This window comes from Poecilia formosa, unplaced genomic scaffold, assembly GCF_000485575.1.
Source record: "Poecilia formosa unplaced genomic scaffold, Poecilia_formosa-5.1.2 Scaffold40, whole genome shotgun sequence".
NCBI lineage: Eukaryota > Metazoa > Chordata > Actinopteri > Cyprinodontiformes > Poeciliidae > Poecilia > Poecilia formosa.
In genome coordinates this window covers 1,258,716-1,277,851 of record NW_006799979.1, presented here as the reverse complement: position 1 = coordinate 1,277,851, position 19,136 = coordinate 1,258,716, and the positions used below count along the sequence as shown (strand labels likewise).

Genomic DNA, 19,136 nt, shown 5'->3' with positions numbered 1-19,136 from the left:
GAGGACGAGCAAGTGTACACTACAGGGGGGCTAGGAAAATAAATCTCAGAGTAAAAGAATAACTGGACACAATAAAACTAGAATCACTAAGAAGAACTGAACTAAAGTGAAACAGGAACAAGGCTGATCTAATCAAAGAAAGAAACAAACAAAAAGCAAAACCCACAAAACAATTAAAAAAACCCAGGACCTGACGAATCTTTGTTTAATTAGTATTTTACATAAAACACACACCTGACTTTGCAACCGATTGAACTGCTGAAAAGATGATTTTATAGACGTTCCTTTTGCTACAACAGGCAGCAGCAACCGATGCTACGTTAGCTAAAGGCTAACGATAGCTTTTGAACAAATTAATTCTCCAGTCTGGACTAAAGCAATTAATAAAACACTGATATGATCATAAATATACAAGATAATTTGACTATCTCCCTTCTTATTATTTCATCTTGTAAAAAAACTATATTAGTGTCTTTGGATTAGGTTGTTGTTCAGCATAAAATGGCCGTGTGTTAAACAATCTGATCCTTCTTTTAGTCTCTTACAAATCTCAACAAACAGTGACTCTTTCTGACCCAATGTTTGCTTGAAATTACTCAACTTGTGTCAGCATTCAGGTTCAAGAAACAACCCAAAACTTCCTGTGTTTCTGGTAGGGGTTCTGAAACTAACCAGCCAAGAATTAGCTTTAAAAAATCTTACTGTTTCAGAGTGACAAAGCAGATTTTCTCTGAAATGATATAAAATTCTGAAACATTTTCCTACCCTGGTCAGCCGGCCTTACCGTGATTTGAGTTTATCAAATACAAAGAAGGTTATAACAAAGACTTCAGAGCTTACATGTGCTCATTGCCACTTACTCATTTCATTGGGGACAGTGACGCTATTTATTATTGACATAAAAACCTTGACTCATGTTATCACCAAATAAAGCCTTTTGTGCAAGAGGTCGACAATTAAAGGTGTTCGCTCACGGAAAGCCCTTTTATTCTGAAGGAAAACTTGTTTAAAAGTGAGTGTGTGCAGTACAAACACAGGGCCGCAGAGAGACCAGCGAGGGCCACCGTGTCGGTGTTACCTGAAGACGCATTCAGCTGTTTCTTTACTCAACAACGCAGTTTGTCACAGCGTCTCTGCCTTGCTGCCTAGGGTCACGACATTCCTCCTGTCGATGTTTCAAAAGCCCCGTCACACACCAACAGCTCCCGGTAAACCAGGGAGCGGGCTGGGTGCTTGTGAGGAGGGTGTGTCTGGATTTGCCCAACAACGATGAGCTGTTGTGGGAAAGGATCCCACACACACACACACACCCCACACACACACACACACACAATAGCAGAACGGGTTTGTCTGCTGAAGCTGGCTTAGGTATAAGGTTCGGTTACACCTGCTGCTGCCCCGTTAGTTCAGAGGAGCCCAGGGTCGTTCGCTGAAGAAACAGGAGAGATGGCTGCTACCACAGCTCAGTCCATGGGGATGCTGCCCAGTGGAATGGAGATATGCACCACAGCCCCAGATATATTTTATCTGCCGGAACTGGTGAGTGGGACATTATTATTTATTTTTTTTTTTAAAGTCAGTTTTTGAAGATTTTATCCTTTTTGGATACTCTTTTGCGACCTATTAGAGAAGAAATTCAAAGTTCCTTGCCCACATTTCAATAAAATTTATTGCAAATGTTACTTTTATGTTCACATTGGCTTTAGGGTTCAGCCTGTTCAGTCCAAAAGGCAAACATATAAATAGACAAACAATTTTTTAATACATATTTGTATTAATCTAAATGATGCTACAGCAATAAATGTGTTAATTTACGCAAAAGAAAGCAAAAAGACAGAACTCCGAGAGTACCGTTTGAATGTAGTAAAGCATAATTTCTCCAAACTAATTCATAAACTACATCACATTTTGTTAAATGTGTCTTTATTTGTCATGAATAAAGACTTGAATTAAACCCATTATTATTAAACCCAAAGGTTCCAGATGATCTGGATTAAAAGCTTCACACGTTTTGAGGGGGAAATAAAAGAACACAATGAAACATTTCTAATGTGGGAGGAGCGCCTACATCAGTTCACCTCTCATATTTCAGTCACATTGTGTCTCTGTTACCAATCTAAGGGAGAATGTGGTAACCTCTCTGTCTCTGGAAAAAATAAAAAATAAAAAAATATAAATCGCTCTCATAAGGCCTGGAAAAATACCTGCTGCAGGTTTCAGTGCGTGGAAGCTGTATCCAAACTGGAGGTTTAGTCAAACTTGTATGCTAACAACAAATTAGTCTAAGCAGAAATAATCATTTCTGAGAAAGTCGTTTTGAGTGTTTGAGCAGGCAGTTCACAATTTAATCCTGCCTCCTAACACTGTGGCAACTTACTACTAAAGTAACGTCAATTTTATGCAAAAACAGCCAACTTCATGAAACTTTAGATCTATTCAATTAAATTATGATCAAATTATATTTACATTATAATCTAAACACATCAGATCCAGTTCAGGTCAAATGTTTGAGTTTTTGAGTATTAAAGCCACACAGAGTTTCTGTCTTATCTTATCTTATTTTATCTTATCTGTAAGAGGGAGGGCAACATTTTCCTCCAGTCATTTATTTTCTTGGACATTTTAGTCATTTCAGTTCGGCATACAGCTGTATAATTGTGTTTGAGCAAATAAGGCTAAAGATTAACTACAAAAGTCTATAAAAACCGTAACGAATGAGCCTGCAGGAGTCTCAGCAGATAAAAAAAAGTGCAGTGACCTATGACTAATCAATAGCAAATTGCTTTAAAAGTGGTTTTTGAGCAACTATAAGGGCGAATACAATGGGAGTGGCACGCAGACATGAAGGGTGTGGTGGACGGCTCAGCTGAACAGCTTCACTCTGGAGTTTTCAATTCCCTTTATTATTTGTCTCCTTTTCTATTACTGTTAGTTTTACAATGTTCGATCGTGTTGTGATACAATATTTATGATGTGATTCATTGTATGTGTTAAATATGCATCAACAGACACTAGTGGTAAACAGGTTTGAGGTAAATTTGCAGTAATAGTTAAGAAGATACACAGGCAGGAAAATATGCATGCACCACCATGCCTGGGTCCTAAACTGAACATTTGTCTTGACTGACCATGAATATGGGTTAGTAGTTTGAACTCTGACTGCTCCATCTCTACATTTTGAGGGTAATTTGAAATACTGCATCTAAAATGTGTATTTTAAACAAAAAATGATTTGTTGGAGCATGTGTTTAGCAAAAATGGGGGAAAAAAACTCTTCATTTTACAGTTTCATACAGCTAAGCCAGGTAATAAAGTCCTATAGATTCACTGACCATTTATCAAAGAAAATCAACAATGTAATAACATTGATAACCTTTTGTATTGTAAGAAAAAAAAATGATGTTTTTGTTTGATAAAAAAATTGAGTATTTTAAGGAAAAGAGTGCTTTTGTGTATTCACTAGTCTTAAAATTGGGTAATTAATGCTGTTGTTCCAACTAACCACGCCATTATGTTGGTAAATAAAGAAAAACACATAGAAATGTACCGTATTCACTTCACGGCTTAACCTGACAGACGCCACAGTTAGCTCTCCATAATAGCAAATTTGGTTCATAAATGTACTAAATTAGAGACGACACCTTTGATTTAACTGTTGGAATAAACTAGAATTAGGTTTTACAACCATTATTTGTCCCTTTATTTTAAAAACAATTGGCCTCAAAAAAACCCGACAGAGTTTAGTCTGTAGCTACTCAAATGACGCCATTTATGACTTAGCAAATTAAACACCGCCCACATTCCAATAAGACCACTGTTTGCTTAGTCAATAGTCAGAGAGGGATTGTCTCTGAGGTGGCGGATTTATTATTTGCCAACTGTGTTGCCACCATTTTTACTCAGTATTTTACTTTTTTTTTTTCTCTCCTTTTCATACGATATTTAACTGTTTCCCATTGACTGATACGGGTCCATTATTTGGGGCTTTTAATGGTTTGTTTTATACTAAATACTATACTGTTTTTGCATATGTGGAATTGCAAAAAGCAGAATGAGTGAACGTAATAACAAGAATCTAGTGTGTGAGTTAATATTAGTAGAAGGAGTCACCCTCATTCAAACAACATCAAATTGACATACAGGTTCAAGCATAAATATACACTTCCTATCATGCGTTTGCTTAAAAAATCATGCAAAGATTTTGAAAATGTTCTGGGTGTGTCTCAGTTCAACGGGTTTTAAGCATAGTTCAAAAATTCACAAATGGGCTAATGGCAAACTCACCCTACAAGCTTAACGTTATAACCTTGTTTATCAGTCCCAAAACCAGTCGTGATCTTGGTTTTGTATTTTTATCCTCCTGAAAAAAACCCCAACTGTGTTCATGTTTTAACCATGTCTAATAACCATTATTTAATATGATCTTAGGGAATTTGGAGGCAGTCCTCCATCTTTATTATTCCACCAATTGTGTTCAATGCATCGGTACCTGACCGTTAGGAAATGCCCTCAGCATGATGGTACCTCCACCATGTTTGACCACAATGTTCTCAGGTTTGTTTCCTCAAGGGTGCTATCATGACAGCACATTAAACCTTTGTTCTTATGGAACTAATAATACTAAATTTACTACAAACAAATTGTTTTCTTTCTAGTAAGTTGAAGTTGATGTTGGACATTTTGTTTTCTCGATTACCACCCTCCAAGTCCATGTTGATGTTAATTTCTCTTTGCTGTGGATGAGGACAGCTGGTGTTTTATCAGGTTCCAGTTTATGAGGCTTCATTTGTTCCTAAAGAATCTGGCCAATTTCCTTTTATCAGGGATGGTGAAACTTTGACACAGGTGTTTGTTCCAAAAAGGACAACAATCTGTTTTTGGAATGGATTAAACAGGCTCACACTAACCTTCTAGGTATGGTCCTAACCTCAACCTTACAAAAAAGGATTTACAGATTTGTACATGGAAGTCAACCTATTTAAACAAACTCTACCAATTCTACCTGGAAGAGTAGTCAGCAAGTATATCAAAATAAGGCATGAACTTTCCTGATAGCTAAAAGAAAAAAAAAAACAGAATATATGTCATAAGTAAGTTAAAATTAATTGAGGTAGATTTATAATTCTTGAACTATGGAAATATATGGTTCAAATGCATCATTATAACCTTAAAGTCAATATGGCATCCATGCCATGATGAGTGGGTGTAAACTTCTGATCAAAATTTACTTCTACTACTTCAAAAACACTCCCAAATCTCCTAAAGCTGTCATTTCAGAACCGATTCCAGAAACCAAAACCACAAAGATAGATTTAGGGTCACTCCAAGAAAAACAAGAAAAAATGTTCCACCTTGAAACTTTCTCCCAACTCTTTCTGTCCAGGTGTTTGGAGGTTTGGTGTGGATCCTGGTGGCATCAACCCACATCAGCCCCGTTAACCCTTTGGGGTGGGTGATGTTTGTCTCGGTCTTCTGCTTCGTCATGACCTTCCTGTGGATGGTCATGTTTGCTGCTGGCTGCCACAAGAGCAGCCCCGGCTGGGCCGCTGCTGTAAGAGCACAAGACAATGTGAAGCGAAGACGAAATAAAAACAAGACATAAGAATAGAAATGAGACTAACTAGCCTGTATTTATTTGGTATGAGCAGGACTTTGTCTACCATGGCCTGGCAGTGATTTTCTACCTCAGTGCGGGAGTGGAGTTGGCTTACATTACTTTGCTGAGAAAATCAGTTCTGCCAGTTGGTTTTCAACTCTACCAGATTGATATTGCAGCAGTGGTGAGATGTTCCTCTTCTTACTTTCAGACTCTCTAGTATCTCCCTGATTTTACTGAAATGCTGTATATTGGATTATATTCTTATCCAGAACATGTATTTATACCACAATAACTCTGTTATATATCTGTGGCGCATTTCTGTGGCGCAGGTAGATGTTCTGCAAATAAAACTCCAAAGTCGTCTTCCTATTCATCTGGTACTGATGCAAACAGAGTTTATTCACAGTCACAGAGTTATTTGAGCATAACAAAAAACTGCGATACGAGCTTCACATCTCTGAGACACCTTACAGTTTATTATTATCTCAAAAGCCTCTAACACCATGGAAGTGATGTTGTGCTTCTGAAATGTCATAGCGACAGCAAAATAGCGTCATTTAATCTAACGTAGTATGTAAAAAGAAGACACAAACAAAACAAATGCTGTCAATGTAATAGCAGAAAAACTTCAATACAACATCTTTCATCCTGATGCAGTGGAACACTAAACAGGGTTTGATTTTGCATGAAATGTACGTCGTTTCATCACTTTTAGAAGCAGCCAGCATGTGTTTTTCTGCAAAGAAATATTTGATACATTACAGATTTCTCATGTTTTTTTTTCTCACACCTAAATGTTTCAGATTATCAACCATGAAATGTCAGATAAAGATAAAATACAAAATGCATCTCTTAATTTATAAGTTAACAGGGTAACACTTTATTCAACTGACATATATATGACATAACATCTGTTATGAACATGAAGGAGTCTTCATGAATGTTTATGACTGTTGTCATGAAGTGTCATTCAGTAAATAATGACACTTTTATTGCAAAGTTGACTCTTTTAATTGACTTTTAATGCAAGTTTTAGTACAACTTTGCAGTAAAAGTGGTAAAAATGTCACATGCTTATGAGCATGCTTTATGAATGCTTATGACAACAGTCATAAGCATTCATAAAAACTCCTTCATGTTCATAACAGGTGTCATGTCAGTCTTATTCAAACCCCTTCAAATAAACTGTGACCCAATGCTGACCTTTAAACACAGCCTCATTTACAGCCTATGCAGAACCACATTTGGCATTTCCACCACTCATGGCTCTAACTTTAGCCTTTGTGTTTTGTGTTTGCTTTTGAAGGTGTTTGCCTTTGCGACCACACTCCTCTACTTCATCCACGCCATCCTCTCCGCCATCCGATGGAAACACTTCTGAGGAGAACCGGGAAGAAGTGATGCAAGAAGTACAGAGCGTCATCGCCATCACCGTCTGCGCACACCAAAGAAATTTACATTTTGACATAAAGGATGTGCACGAAAAGGCAACACAAACAACCCAAGTCTTTTTATTCCAACCTTATAAATTCTCATTTACAATGTTGTCAGCAACCTAAAAGTTCATAGGCTCACAAATAAGCTTTTGATCTCCATTCTGTTATGTTGGGTTGAGGCTTTCTGGACTGGGCACCAAACAGTTTAGAGATGTAGAAATAAAGTTTAGAAATGGATAGTAGAAATGTCTTTTTGTATGTGGTCAAGCAAATACTGTATATAGTTTTAAAAAACATATAGAACAAGCAATCAGTTTGGATGAACAACTGCTATAATTGTAGTTCTATGGAAACTATAAAAAGTTATTTTAATAGTGCATTTCATCATTTGTTATTTGAAAAAAAAATGTTTTTCTACATTTCAAGGATTTGATGCTGTTGTTGACTGAAGTTTAATGTAATTATAGAAAACTGAAGAGAAACAAATAAAATCAATTGTGTTTTTCATTTGCTTCAAAGTTATGTCATCTATGTTTTTTTTTTCAGTAAGATTTTTTTGTTTTTTTACCAACAAACAAGCAAAACTATAAATGTTTCATGTGTGTTTAGAGCAACACACATGAAGCATTTAACGGGACAACCAACCATGCACACACACACACACACTCACACACAAGGGCAATTTAGACAGAAATAACCTAAAATGATCCAAATTTTAGCCAGATCAATCCAGTTCATTCCATTACATTGTTCACAACTGTGGTACATTTAGAATTAAAAATCTTGTTTTTGATAGCATCTCTCATAAGGTAATAAAATGCTCCAAAATGAAATCTAATTATGAAAAATTATAATTATTTATAGTTGACTAAAAATGGCTTGTCTACAATTATTTCCACCATTCTCAATTCCCAATGGACTACAGCAATCAATCTAACTTCTCCATCATTGGTATTTTTTTTTCTATTTATATCTGGTGATGAGCTCCAAGTCTTTGGGGTTTGATGGCCTCCAGTCAATTACCTTAATCTTTACCTTCTTTCACAGCAAACTTCAAGTATGCGCAACAAGCTAAATATGCTTTCCAAAATGAGTTCCTAATGTTTTAACATAGGAGAGTTAACAGTGATAAAATAAACTCGAGGAGAAAACGTCCCATAAAACAGCTGGGTTAAAGTAACCCCCTTCAGGTTGTTGTTCCACACACTGCTGGATATTATATCAACCAGAACACCTCAGGGTCATTTAACACAACAGGGTTTGGTTACAAGTTTGACACGGCATGTTGTGTTAGGTTTTGAGCTAACATGTCATTTTAATGCAAGCTAAGGGTGGATTCAACAGGAAACCCCCAACAAACATTTCTAAATAAGTCATGTATGGATTAAAAAGAATGATTCATCTTCTGTATACGCTTTCACTAACAAAATTCATTAATAGACTTGGTTAAAGTTTTAAAGAATAAAACTCAAATTGAAGCTTCCATTACCTATGGGATGGACTCTGCCATGACGACTGATAGTAACAGAACACATGATAAAAGGGTTGAATGTGAAACAAAACTGCAATATTTTTCTACAATTTCAAAATTATGTACCTATTCCCAATTTAACCGATAAGCTCTACATAAAATTTTTTATACAATTTAATAGGAAATGAACCCATGACAGGTAAAAGTAAAAGCTTCATGACAACAGCCTTATTTAGCCTAAAACCAAAATCAGAAATATCTGATATGGTTATTGATCAGACATTACAGCCTGAATTTGAAAGCAATGTTGAGGAAGCATTTTCCTTAGTCAGAGACTTAAAAACTTTACAGGGACATTGTAACCTAAATTACATGTTGCATTACAAATTAATACTGGCTCAAGTCAAACATAAATTCAGCAACAAAATGTCACAGTGTTAAAAAGAATAGAGTAGCTGTAAGTTTTATATATTTACAACGTGTGAATTCTGGAAAATGAGTTATGCAACATTTGATCAGTTCTCAAATTACAAGGATGATAATCATATGCTCATGTAAACATGAGTTAATAACAAACCATTTGGAGGTTCATGTGAATCTGTGCTTTAGCACAGATTCACTTCTCCCTCACTGGGATGGGGTTTGCTTTGATTTAAAAAGTTTAAATCCCAATAACTAACACATGAAGGGTTGTGTTCATGTGTTAGTTAGGGGGGAAAAAAACGCAACCTACTCGTTAGGTTTTGCAAACACGTAAAGAAGCATAATTTCTGTCCTCTGTTTGATTAACGCACCAGGACATATAAGTTTAAATGACCATTTCTAACTGCTTTCTAAAAGCTGCCAAAATGTAAATTTGGTTTAGACTTAGTGCTTCAATGATGTTTCTGACATTTTATTTATATGTCTGAAGGAACGTGGATTGATTTAATGAAACAAAGTTTAAGAATTAATCGTTTTCCCATGGGTTTGAATAAATTGACAAAAAGGAAAGTAATAAAACAAAAGGTAATAACAATGGAAGGAAAATTCTGTTGATATTTGCAAATTGTAGTGCTTACACTGTAAGTGCACAAGTGGACCTTAATCTCAAAAGTTAAAAATATTAGTATGTGCAAGTTGTATTAAGTTGCATGAGTCATGACTATCTTGAGAATTCAGAGTAAGTTCCAATGACATAATTGTGTATAGCTTAATTCTACTGTAAAACTAAGTTTTTTTGTTTGTTTTTTTTCTTACTTGCTAAGGGGGAGCTAAGCATTTTACTGAGAATGCTATGACGGATCTTTTTTCCCCTATAGTTATCAACACACACGCATTAGTATTGTTATTTTTCAGACTTATTTGCATTTATTTGACGCTAAGACGTCAGCACGGAGCCTTGAGCCATTAGCCAGATTACTTACAGATAATATTACATTGTTTAGGTTAAAACAGCATTTATGACAAAGGAGATACCCAAGTATTGACCTTTTGCAAATAGACACTTAATCATTCGAAGCGCCATGATGTACATCGGAAGTGAGAATAGGGAGTATTGATCTGAGCGGCTAAAGTTGTTTTTCCAAGTTGTTTTTGTCAGTTTATTCATGGTTTCTACTTGCTGGAATCAAGCTAATTTGTCTGTGAACGTAGCACACCTGGTTGGGCTCATAGACGGCGGTATTTACAGCTAGCTTAGAAACCGACCCGAGCCTCCTCCCTCCTGACGTGTTGATCAAATTACCGACTTTGCCTGAATTCACACTACATGATTTATGTCACTATGTCATAAACAGCGTTTCCCTCTAAACCGGAGCAGCCTTAAAAACGTACAGAAGACGGGACCCTAATCATATTTTTCAATACATGCTAGGCTACATGACGGTGCAGCATTGTTTCCATGGTTACTGATGGTTAAACGCATACTTTCTCCATAATGCGATATTTGATATCTTTATAATCATACTTACTTATAAAGTATACGAACGTTAATCTCCTTACCTTGTATAAGGTGTTCGCTGTAAATCCGTGGTTACACCAAGAGCTGCCAGTCATTAAGATTAATGGCTGCGGTAACACTTTATTTGAAGGGGTGTGCATAAGACTGACATGACGCTGTCAAAAACATGACATAACACCTGTCATGAACATAACGAAGTGTTTATGAATGTTTATGACAGTTGTCATGAAGTGTCATTCAGTAAATAATGACACTTTTAATGCAAAGTTACTCTAAAAGTTGCATTAAAAGTCCATTAAAATGCCAATTTTGCATTAAATTATAATTTACAAAAACCTTGCAAAGTTGGCACTTTTAGTGGACTTTTAAAGCAACTTTTAGAACAACTTTGTATTAAAAGGGTTAGGGTTAGGAACCCAGCGTTCTGATGCTAAAAATTAGCTTTAAAATAAGCTTTAACATTGGAGAAGTCATAAGCATGTTGACTAACATGGACTTGTGCCATTTGGTATGTTAAAAGCTAAATATAAGCTAAAATTAGCCAAAATGCTAATGTTAGGCTAAATGCTGTCAGTAGCATGTGGGGTATCACAAGCATGTAATCTTGTGATACCCCTTGTGATGGAAGTCAATTGACTTCCATGTACTAAACATGGCTAATAAATAAGAAAAGGTATCTAAATGTTTTTTTAGGGAAAAGGCCAATGCTAATTAGCATTAGCTTTGCACTATGGGGGGTAGTGCACTGCTAATGTTTGTGCTAATGTTAATGACCTGAGAGAAAAATATAGTAAAGGCTAATATTGGTTACTCTGAGAGTTATATAGAGGCTTTTAGTTTGAAAATTTCAGTAAGCTTCATTTTAAATACCCACACTAATCCCATGTGCAACAGCAGTGGTGTCCAAAGTCGGTCCTGGAGGGCCTTCATCCTGCGTGTTTTAGTTCTTTCCCTGGTTTAGCACACCTGGATCCAATGATGGCTCGTTAGAGGCCTAAGAAGAACACTGACATGCTGAAAAGGTTGTTACTACCATCAGGGAGAGAACTAAAACATGCCAGATGCCGGACCTCGAGGACTGACTTTGGACACCACTGTGCAACAGTGGTTGTGTTAAACCAGTTATAATAACTGAGACAGACACACACTCACACACACACACACACACTCACACCTAGGGAGAATTTGGAGAGGCCAATTAAACTGTCAGTCATGTTTTTGGACTGTGGGAGGAAGCCGGAGTACCCGGAGAGAACCCACGCATGCACAGGGAGGACATGCAAACTCCGTGCAGAAAGACCCTGAGTCAGGAATGAAACCCAGGACCTTCCTGCTGCAAGGCAGCAGTGATACCAACTGCGCCACTGTGCAGCCCACAACACCTTTTGAAAAGTCAATCAAATGTCAAAAATCCACCCTATTAGGGTAGGGAGGATTTTTGACCCTACATGTCCTGCAGAACCCTCCCCAATCACAGAGGGTTGACCACCCAGGGTTGCCTTAAAATCCTTGTAAAACTTCATTTTGACACTCTGCTTCACGCTGTCAAGGTTGCAAGGCAACATAAGTTACGCCAAGGTGGGGGCGGGGACAGTGGGTGGAGGCTAGACCTGTCTGAATTCACAGCTTTTCTCATCTGGTCTTTGTTTATTCATAGCCTTCAAAGGATCTGGTTTACGGAGACCGGGTCCTTCAAAAGATGCGGACCCTGAATTCGGACACAGCTTAAGTCTTCCACCATAGTTAGAACTACAGAGATGGTGTGTTTGTAGTCCACACCATCAGCTCTGCCTTTCTCTGTGTTCTGTTGCTATAGCGATTAATCATCTCTGCCGATTCTCTTGTGAGTCACTAAGGTGGAAAAAGAATTCTGTCTTTGTGAGACATTCAGTAAGTTTTTCTAAAAAAGCTGTTAGAATGACTGCTTCCCATTCAGGATCTGTAAGGCCAAAATCCACCCACAAGGCCCGATTTGTCCCTTCATGTCCCACAGGAGCAAATACTGAGGGTCAATCACCCCTCTTGAAAAGTCAAAATCCATGCACATGGGTTGCCTTAAAATCCTTGTAAAACTTCTGTGGAGATCATTTTATTGTGCCTTTCCACATGAAATTACTTGAAGAGGCGGAAGATAAACAATGTTTCGGTGTTTCTTCATCGGCTTTGGGTCTGTCTCCTCAGGTTTCAGTTTGATATTTCTTGACTGAACTGGCAGAACTTTATCTTTCATTGAAAATGAGATATTTGAAAGTTTATTTTTCAACTCTGCGATGTTGTTTTCTTGCGTTTTTATTTTCGTTACATATACACTGATCTCTGTCTGTTGAGCTTGTATCTGTTTCTTGAGAGCTTTATATTTGCTCTGAGTCTCCTGCACTCTATGCAATGCATCTTCCGGCAGTAGGTCTAACTTATTCTTGAGATGTTTCATCACTTCCTGCAGCTTCTCCTCCTCAAGCTTGATATCCTTAATTTCTTCTTCCTTCTCTTTCAGTTTTGTGGACAATCTGTGGTTCTCACAGCGATACCATTTGAGTTTCTCATTTTTCGTGTTGTCATCTGGGAGAATTATAATATCTCCTTTATCTTCATCCATCCATAGCCTTTGTACTTTAGAATATGTTTCTTTAACCATTTTAAATTTCTGCTCATTCTCATAGAGTCTCAGAACTTCCTTAGATAGCTCTATAATCTTACATTCCTGTTCGCGAATTAAATCGGCCTGTAATCCAATTTTTCTGTCATTACAGTACATTGCTTCTGTGGCTCTCCTGTTTTTTGTCAGAGTGTCTTCTGTCTCCATCTTTAGTCTTGTATATTCTTCCCGTTTCTGCCTGAGCTCTTTTTCAAATTTTAGCTTATCTTCCTTGCTGCTACGCATCTCGTCAGCCAGCTTTGCCTTGATGTGCTGCACTTGCTCCTTAAGAAACTTATTCTCTTGTTGGAACTTTGTCAGGAATGTATGTGTTTCGACAACCTCTTTCTCAAGTGTCGCTGTTGACTCTTCCAGAGTTTTATTCTGTTTCTGCAGGAATGTTTGGTCTGTATGAGCATTTTCATATTTCTCCTGGAGGATTTGGTATTTCAGATCTTGTTTTGACAACTTCCTCTCAAAATCATTCACATCCTTGTGTAGTGCCGTGACTTCCTTTCGCAGGCTCAAATTTTCCTCATCTTTGTATTGTATCCTTTTTATTGTCACTTCTTCATTCTGGCGATTTCTTTTTACCTCCAGTTCTGACACTTCTGCAAGTCTACGTTGTCTCTTAATTTCGTCTTTCAGAGCGTCGATTTGCTTTTGTTTTGCATCCAATTGGATCTTAAGATTACCAATCGTGTTCTCTCTAGTTCTCAAGAGATCTGTCTGCTTTTTAACCTCGGCTTTGTGGGCCTCTGATTCATTTTTAAATATAACTGTTTTCTGCTGAGACATGTCTAGTTGCGCTTCCAATTTTTTATTGTCATCTGTGAGCTCTGAGACTTGTTTTTCTGCATTAAGCGCTCTTTCCTTGTAGAGCTTCAATACTGCCAACTTGTCAGACAAATCTCTTCTCTTTGCAGTTTGAACCATTAGAGCATGTGTCTTCTCTGCAATAGTTCGTTCCAAGTTTTTTATCTGACCTTCTAGATCCTGAACTTTGGCATCACTTTCCTGAAATTTGGTTGAAATCCCTTTACATTTGTTAGAAAGTTTAAAATATTTTACCTCTAGCAGTTTCATTTCCTTCTTCTGCTGGTGGTATGCGATCTCCAGTTGTTTTCGTAAATTTATTTCATTTTGTAGAGCTCTCTCTCTGGACGGAGAACGTGCTTTGGAGTTTGCCTCTTTCTGTGTGGATAGTCTTCTGCCTCTGGCTTTTTCATCTTGATTTTCCGTATGTTTCTCTTTGTTAGTTAAGTGATCTGACCTGGCCTTGGTCAGCGAATGTTTTCTTGGTTGCATCATTGTCTTCTTACTTTTGGATAGCAATTGTTTTACGAGAATATTTTTTTCCAACAGTGCTTTCTTCGTTGCTCCTTGGAACTCTGATTTGACATCAATGTCTTGAGTCCAAAGTCATTTATTATGACATCACTATTTCATGAGTGATGTCATGGTCTTTGTCCCTGTGACATCACTGCTCCTGCAGCAATACCCTAAACAATGAGGGTTTCTGTCTGAAAAGTCAAACCTACAACATGAGATCGAGATGCAAAGAGCTCAAAGCACTGGGAATCCTAGAGGAGATGGACCCAGGTTGATAGTCGTCAAATTCCTGAGGCACAAGGACAGATCAACTATTCTGCAGTGCAAAAAGGTACTTAAGGGATCCAAACTCTATGTTCACGAGGACTTCACAGATGCAGGACTTAAAAGCAGCATGTCAAAGAGGAGACATCTCTTATCTCCGTTATGATAAGCTGATCACCCATCCCCGCTCGAGTACCCCAAAATTACGCAGTGATATTTAAAGGACAACCAGGTATGTGGTTTGCACCCAGCGATGCCAATCATTAGCCAGATACACAAGCATTGCCATGGCAACTGGCACAGCTGACGTTCACCCCCGACAGAAAAATGTTGCCACGGATCGCTGATTATGACGATGTGGAACTGACTACATTTCAGTACGACTATCATCAGCAAGATATTGAAAATGACATTGATCCAGATAACAATTTTTTTTTATCAACGACAGTTTTCACTATTACACTGATGACCAGTTTGACAGCAGCATTAAAACTGAACATAAGCTTTCAATAACTCACTTGAACACCAGAAGCTTGTATGCAACATCAAACTGTACCTCCAACAACTCTCACAGACCTTTAATATCGTTGCATTATCAGAAACATGGCTCAATAGTGAAAAGGGCTTTGAAATTGATGGTTATGAAATGGTGTGTAGAAACAGAGAAAACAAAAATGGAGGCGGTGTAGCTCTTTTTGTGGACAAGAACATTAATTATAAGACGATAGAAACAATGTCATCTGTCATGGATAACGTTCTTGAATGTGTGGCTGTAGAAATACTCATGGAAAAGAAGAAGAATGTCTTTGTGAGTTGCATTTATAGAGCCCCTGGATCAAACATAGAAATATTCAATGACTGAATGGAAGAAAAATGTATAAAAGTTCATCAAAGAGTTACATTTATCTGAGGGGATTTCAACATTGATCTTCTAAATCCAAATAATGACAGAAGAATTTATTAATACCATGTACAGTCTAAGCCTGTATCCTAAAATCACCAGGCTCAGTCGCATTACATCGCACTGTGCAACCTTGAAAATAGTTAAGCAAGTGGAATATTAATAAATTACATAACTAATCATTTACCAGTGATCACAGTCTACGACTACAAAAAAAAAAATAATAATAAAAAAAAACTGATTGAAACATCAGATCACAATACAGACGGGTTCGGTCAGAAGAGTCATTGAAGGCACTAAAAGCCGATTTGATGACATATGAGTGGAGATTAATTTATAGAATAAATGCTGTGAATTCAGCATATGAAGAATTTTTAAGAATATTTAAATAACTATATGACAAAAACTGTCCAGTTAAGGAAAATAAGATGAAAAGCTGGCAAAAAAAAAAAAAAAAGCAGTGGATTATAAACGGAATACAAAATGCATGTAAAAAGAAAAACAAACTTATTAGGGGATTTATAAAACATAGAACTTCTGAATCAGAAAACAAATATAAAAAAGTTAACTAATATTATAAAGGCATGTAAAAGGGAATATTACTATAAATTACTGGATAGTAATAAAAATAATACTAAAGCGACATGGAACATTTTAAATAGTGTTATCAGTAAAACTTCTAACAGTAACAATTGTCCACAGTATTTTTTACATAATGACCAGAATATTACCAATATGAAGAGTGTCGTAAATAAATTCAATAGTTATTTTGTGAATGTAGGACCTCACTTAGAAGAAAAAATACCTGCAATTAAAACAGCAAATCATCTAAATTATACTGAGAATAATACAAGTTCAATGTATCATAACCCCAATGCAAGAGAAAGAATTCATTGATATTGTGAATAAATGTAAAAGCAAAGCATCCACTGACTTTGATGATCTAGACACGAAAACAATTAAAATTGTAATTGAGGGTATCGCTAAACCATTAACTTACATTTGTAATTTCTCATTTCAAACGGGACAATTTCCCAACAATATGAAAACAGCAAAGATTATACCAATCTATAAAACTGGTAATAATCACTTTTTCACTAATTATAGGCCTGTCTCTCTTCTCCCTCAGTTCTCTAAAATGCTAGAAAAACTTTTAAAGAAGAGACTGGAAAAATTCATAGACAAACATACACTACTTTGCAGTGATCACTATGGATTCAGAGCAAATTGGTCAACATCACAAGGTGTAACCGACTTCATAGAAGAAATTACCAATGCAAGAGATAGTATGAAAATAGTTGTAGGGGTTTTCATAGATCTAAAGAAAGCATTTGACACGATAAATCATGATATCCTAATTAAAAAATTAGAACATTATGGAATTCGAGGAGTAGTTTTGAACTGGATGAGGAGTTAAAGAGCAGAAAACAATTTGTGAAAATGGGAGATACTGAATCTGATTGTCTGGAGATTGTATGTGGGGTACCTCAGGGGGTACATTTCAAGGATTTGATGACTGCAGTTTATTGTAATTATAGAAAACTGAAGTGAAATGCATCAAAAGAGTCTGTTTTTCAATTGCTTCTAAGTTACGCCATCTATGTTTTCTCTTCAATAAGATTTTTTTTTTACCAACAAAGAAGCAAAAATATAAAAGTTCCATGCGTGTTTAGAGCAACACACGTGAAACATTTAAAGGGACAACCAACCATGCACACGCACACTCACACTCACACACACAATTGCAATTTAGACAGAAATAACCTAAATTGGTCCAAATTTAAGTCAGATCAATCCAGTTCATTCCATTCCATTGTTCATGACTGTGGCACGTTTAGATTTAAAAAGCTTGTTTTGATTTTTATGAAAGGTTGGTGGTTCAACTGTCCCTGATGCTGTTCCTCAGGTAGGTTTTTTATTTATTTATTTTTTTCCCACAACAGAAAATGTCTTCATAACTCACACCGACTAACTGGAAATGTCAACAACACAGATAACAACTCATGCAAGTGTAAAAACGTGTTTTTGGAAGGAGGAGTGATGTTAATGCCTCATCCATGCCCTTCTTTGCTTTATAGCATCTTGCTAACGAAGGAGCTTTCCTCGCTGTCAAGAAACATAATGAAAATATGTTTTTTGGAAACTTCTTCTGAAAGTCCTTTGTTCAGCCTTAGACACGTTGGATACTGTTTGCAAAAAAAAAAAAAAAAAAGCCTTTTTCCCTGTATAATCACCAGTCCAGCTCTACCACCCACTAGTTTGTTTACAGGATGTGAAATGAGGTCAAAAACTCATTGCCTTTTCTGAGGCAATGAGTCTTGTTGTTAATTTATAATAGATTATAATATTCGTAATATAATCACAGTCAAATTTTATAAAATATTTAAACAAATAAATTATTAAATATTTCTCTGGGGTGCTACGTCTGATCCATGGGGAGTTATAGCACCTCCTAGCGCCTCCCTGGAGCCACTACAGATATCAGTTCATCGCTGTCTTTTTCCAGGGTACTTTAAATATATGTGATATTTTCAAAAACTCGCTCGGTTATGGCGTGGCTGCGCGCTCAGCTTGGTATCCCCAAAATTCACACCATACTTGAACTACAGTACAAACAAATACATAAATAAACGAAATGGACTTGAATGGTTTTGCTGGTAAGATTTTTTCTTCAGTATGTTGCAAAACACCGGGAGCTCCAGTGGCGCAATCGGTTAGCGCGCGGTACTTATAAGACAGTACACCTTGAGCAATGCCGAGGTTGTGAGTTCGAGCCTCACCTGGAGCATTTGTTTAATTCCGGGTCTATATTATTATGTAGAGACGGAAAGAATAAATATCCGATCTAGGAACAGAGAAGGAACCTACAGACTGTAGCAGTCATATTTCTGTGGGTGTATGTAACAGATAATATTTAATATATAAACTAACGTAATATAAAAAGTGATTAAATGAGAAATTTAAGACAAAAATCATGTGGGTCCTTGAAGTAAATATCTGAAATTAGGATTTTTCATGAATTGGTATTTTGAAACCAGTCTCTTTATTGCTCTTTTCAGGTTACATAAAGCCAAAGAAGGTAACTTTTATAAAATGTTTTTTTTTGTTTGTTTTTTGACATATTTGTTAAAACTATAACAAATGTAATTCACAGTATTGAACAGTATAATTCACTTTAAGTCATTTGAAAAGTAAGTCAATAGAAGAGTATTAGCGCTGTTAATCAAACTTCCCTCCTTACTCTCCGCTATGCTACATCTAATTCCCCACAATAAAGGCTAGTTAGCATGACCACAGATGATGAATGGCCCATATTTTGCAGTGCGTACACAAGGTGATTGACAACGCTAAGACCCTCCTACTGGACTTGACTGGTTGTTTTTGACCAAGCGGTTTTATTTCTGGAGTAGATGGAAATAGGACCACAAGGAGGAGGCAGAGGAGGAGAATTTTTTTCAAAGATAATCTGTCTCATATTACACAGTCAGGATATAGAATTAGATTCAGTCTTGAGCAATAACAACACATGTGCTAACTTTGTTTCTGGGTATGAAAT

General features: G+C 36.7%; 1 protein-coding gene and 1 non-coding gene across 2 annotated transcripts; both read left to right on the top strand.

Annotated features, from left to right (window-relative positions):
* Positions 1 to 1,322: 1,322 nt before the first annotated feature.
* Positions 1,323 to 7,522, top strand: LOC103137396 (myelin and lymphocyte protein-like). The gene is made up of 4 exons (XM_007551115.2): positions 1,323 to 1,539; positions 5,384 to 5,551; positions 5,649 to 5,780; positions 6,906 to 7,522. Exons 1-4 carry the CDS (start codon positions 1,447 to 1,449, stop codon positions 6,978 to 6,980), a joined length of 468 nt encoding a protein of 155 aa, XP_007551177.1. The 5' UTR covers positions 1,323 to 1,446; the 3' UTR covers positions 6,981 to 7,522.
* Positions 7,523 to 18,275: 10,753 nt separating this feature from the next.
* Positions 18,276 to 18,368, top strand: trnai-uau (transfer RNA isoleucine (anticodon UAU)). The gene is given in 2 exon segments: positions 18,276 to 18,313; positions 18,333 to 18,368. It is a non-coding gene; the product is annotated as a tRNA-Ile (tRNA).
* Positions 18,369 to 19,136: the final 768 nt, after the last annotated feature.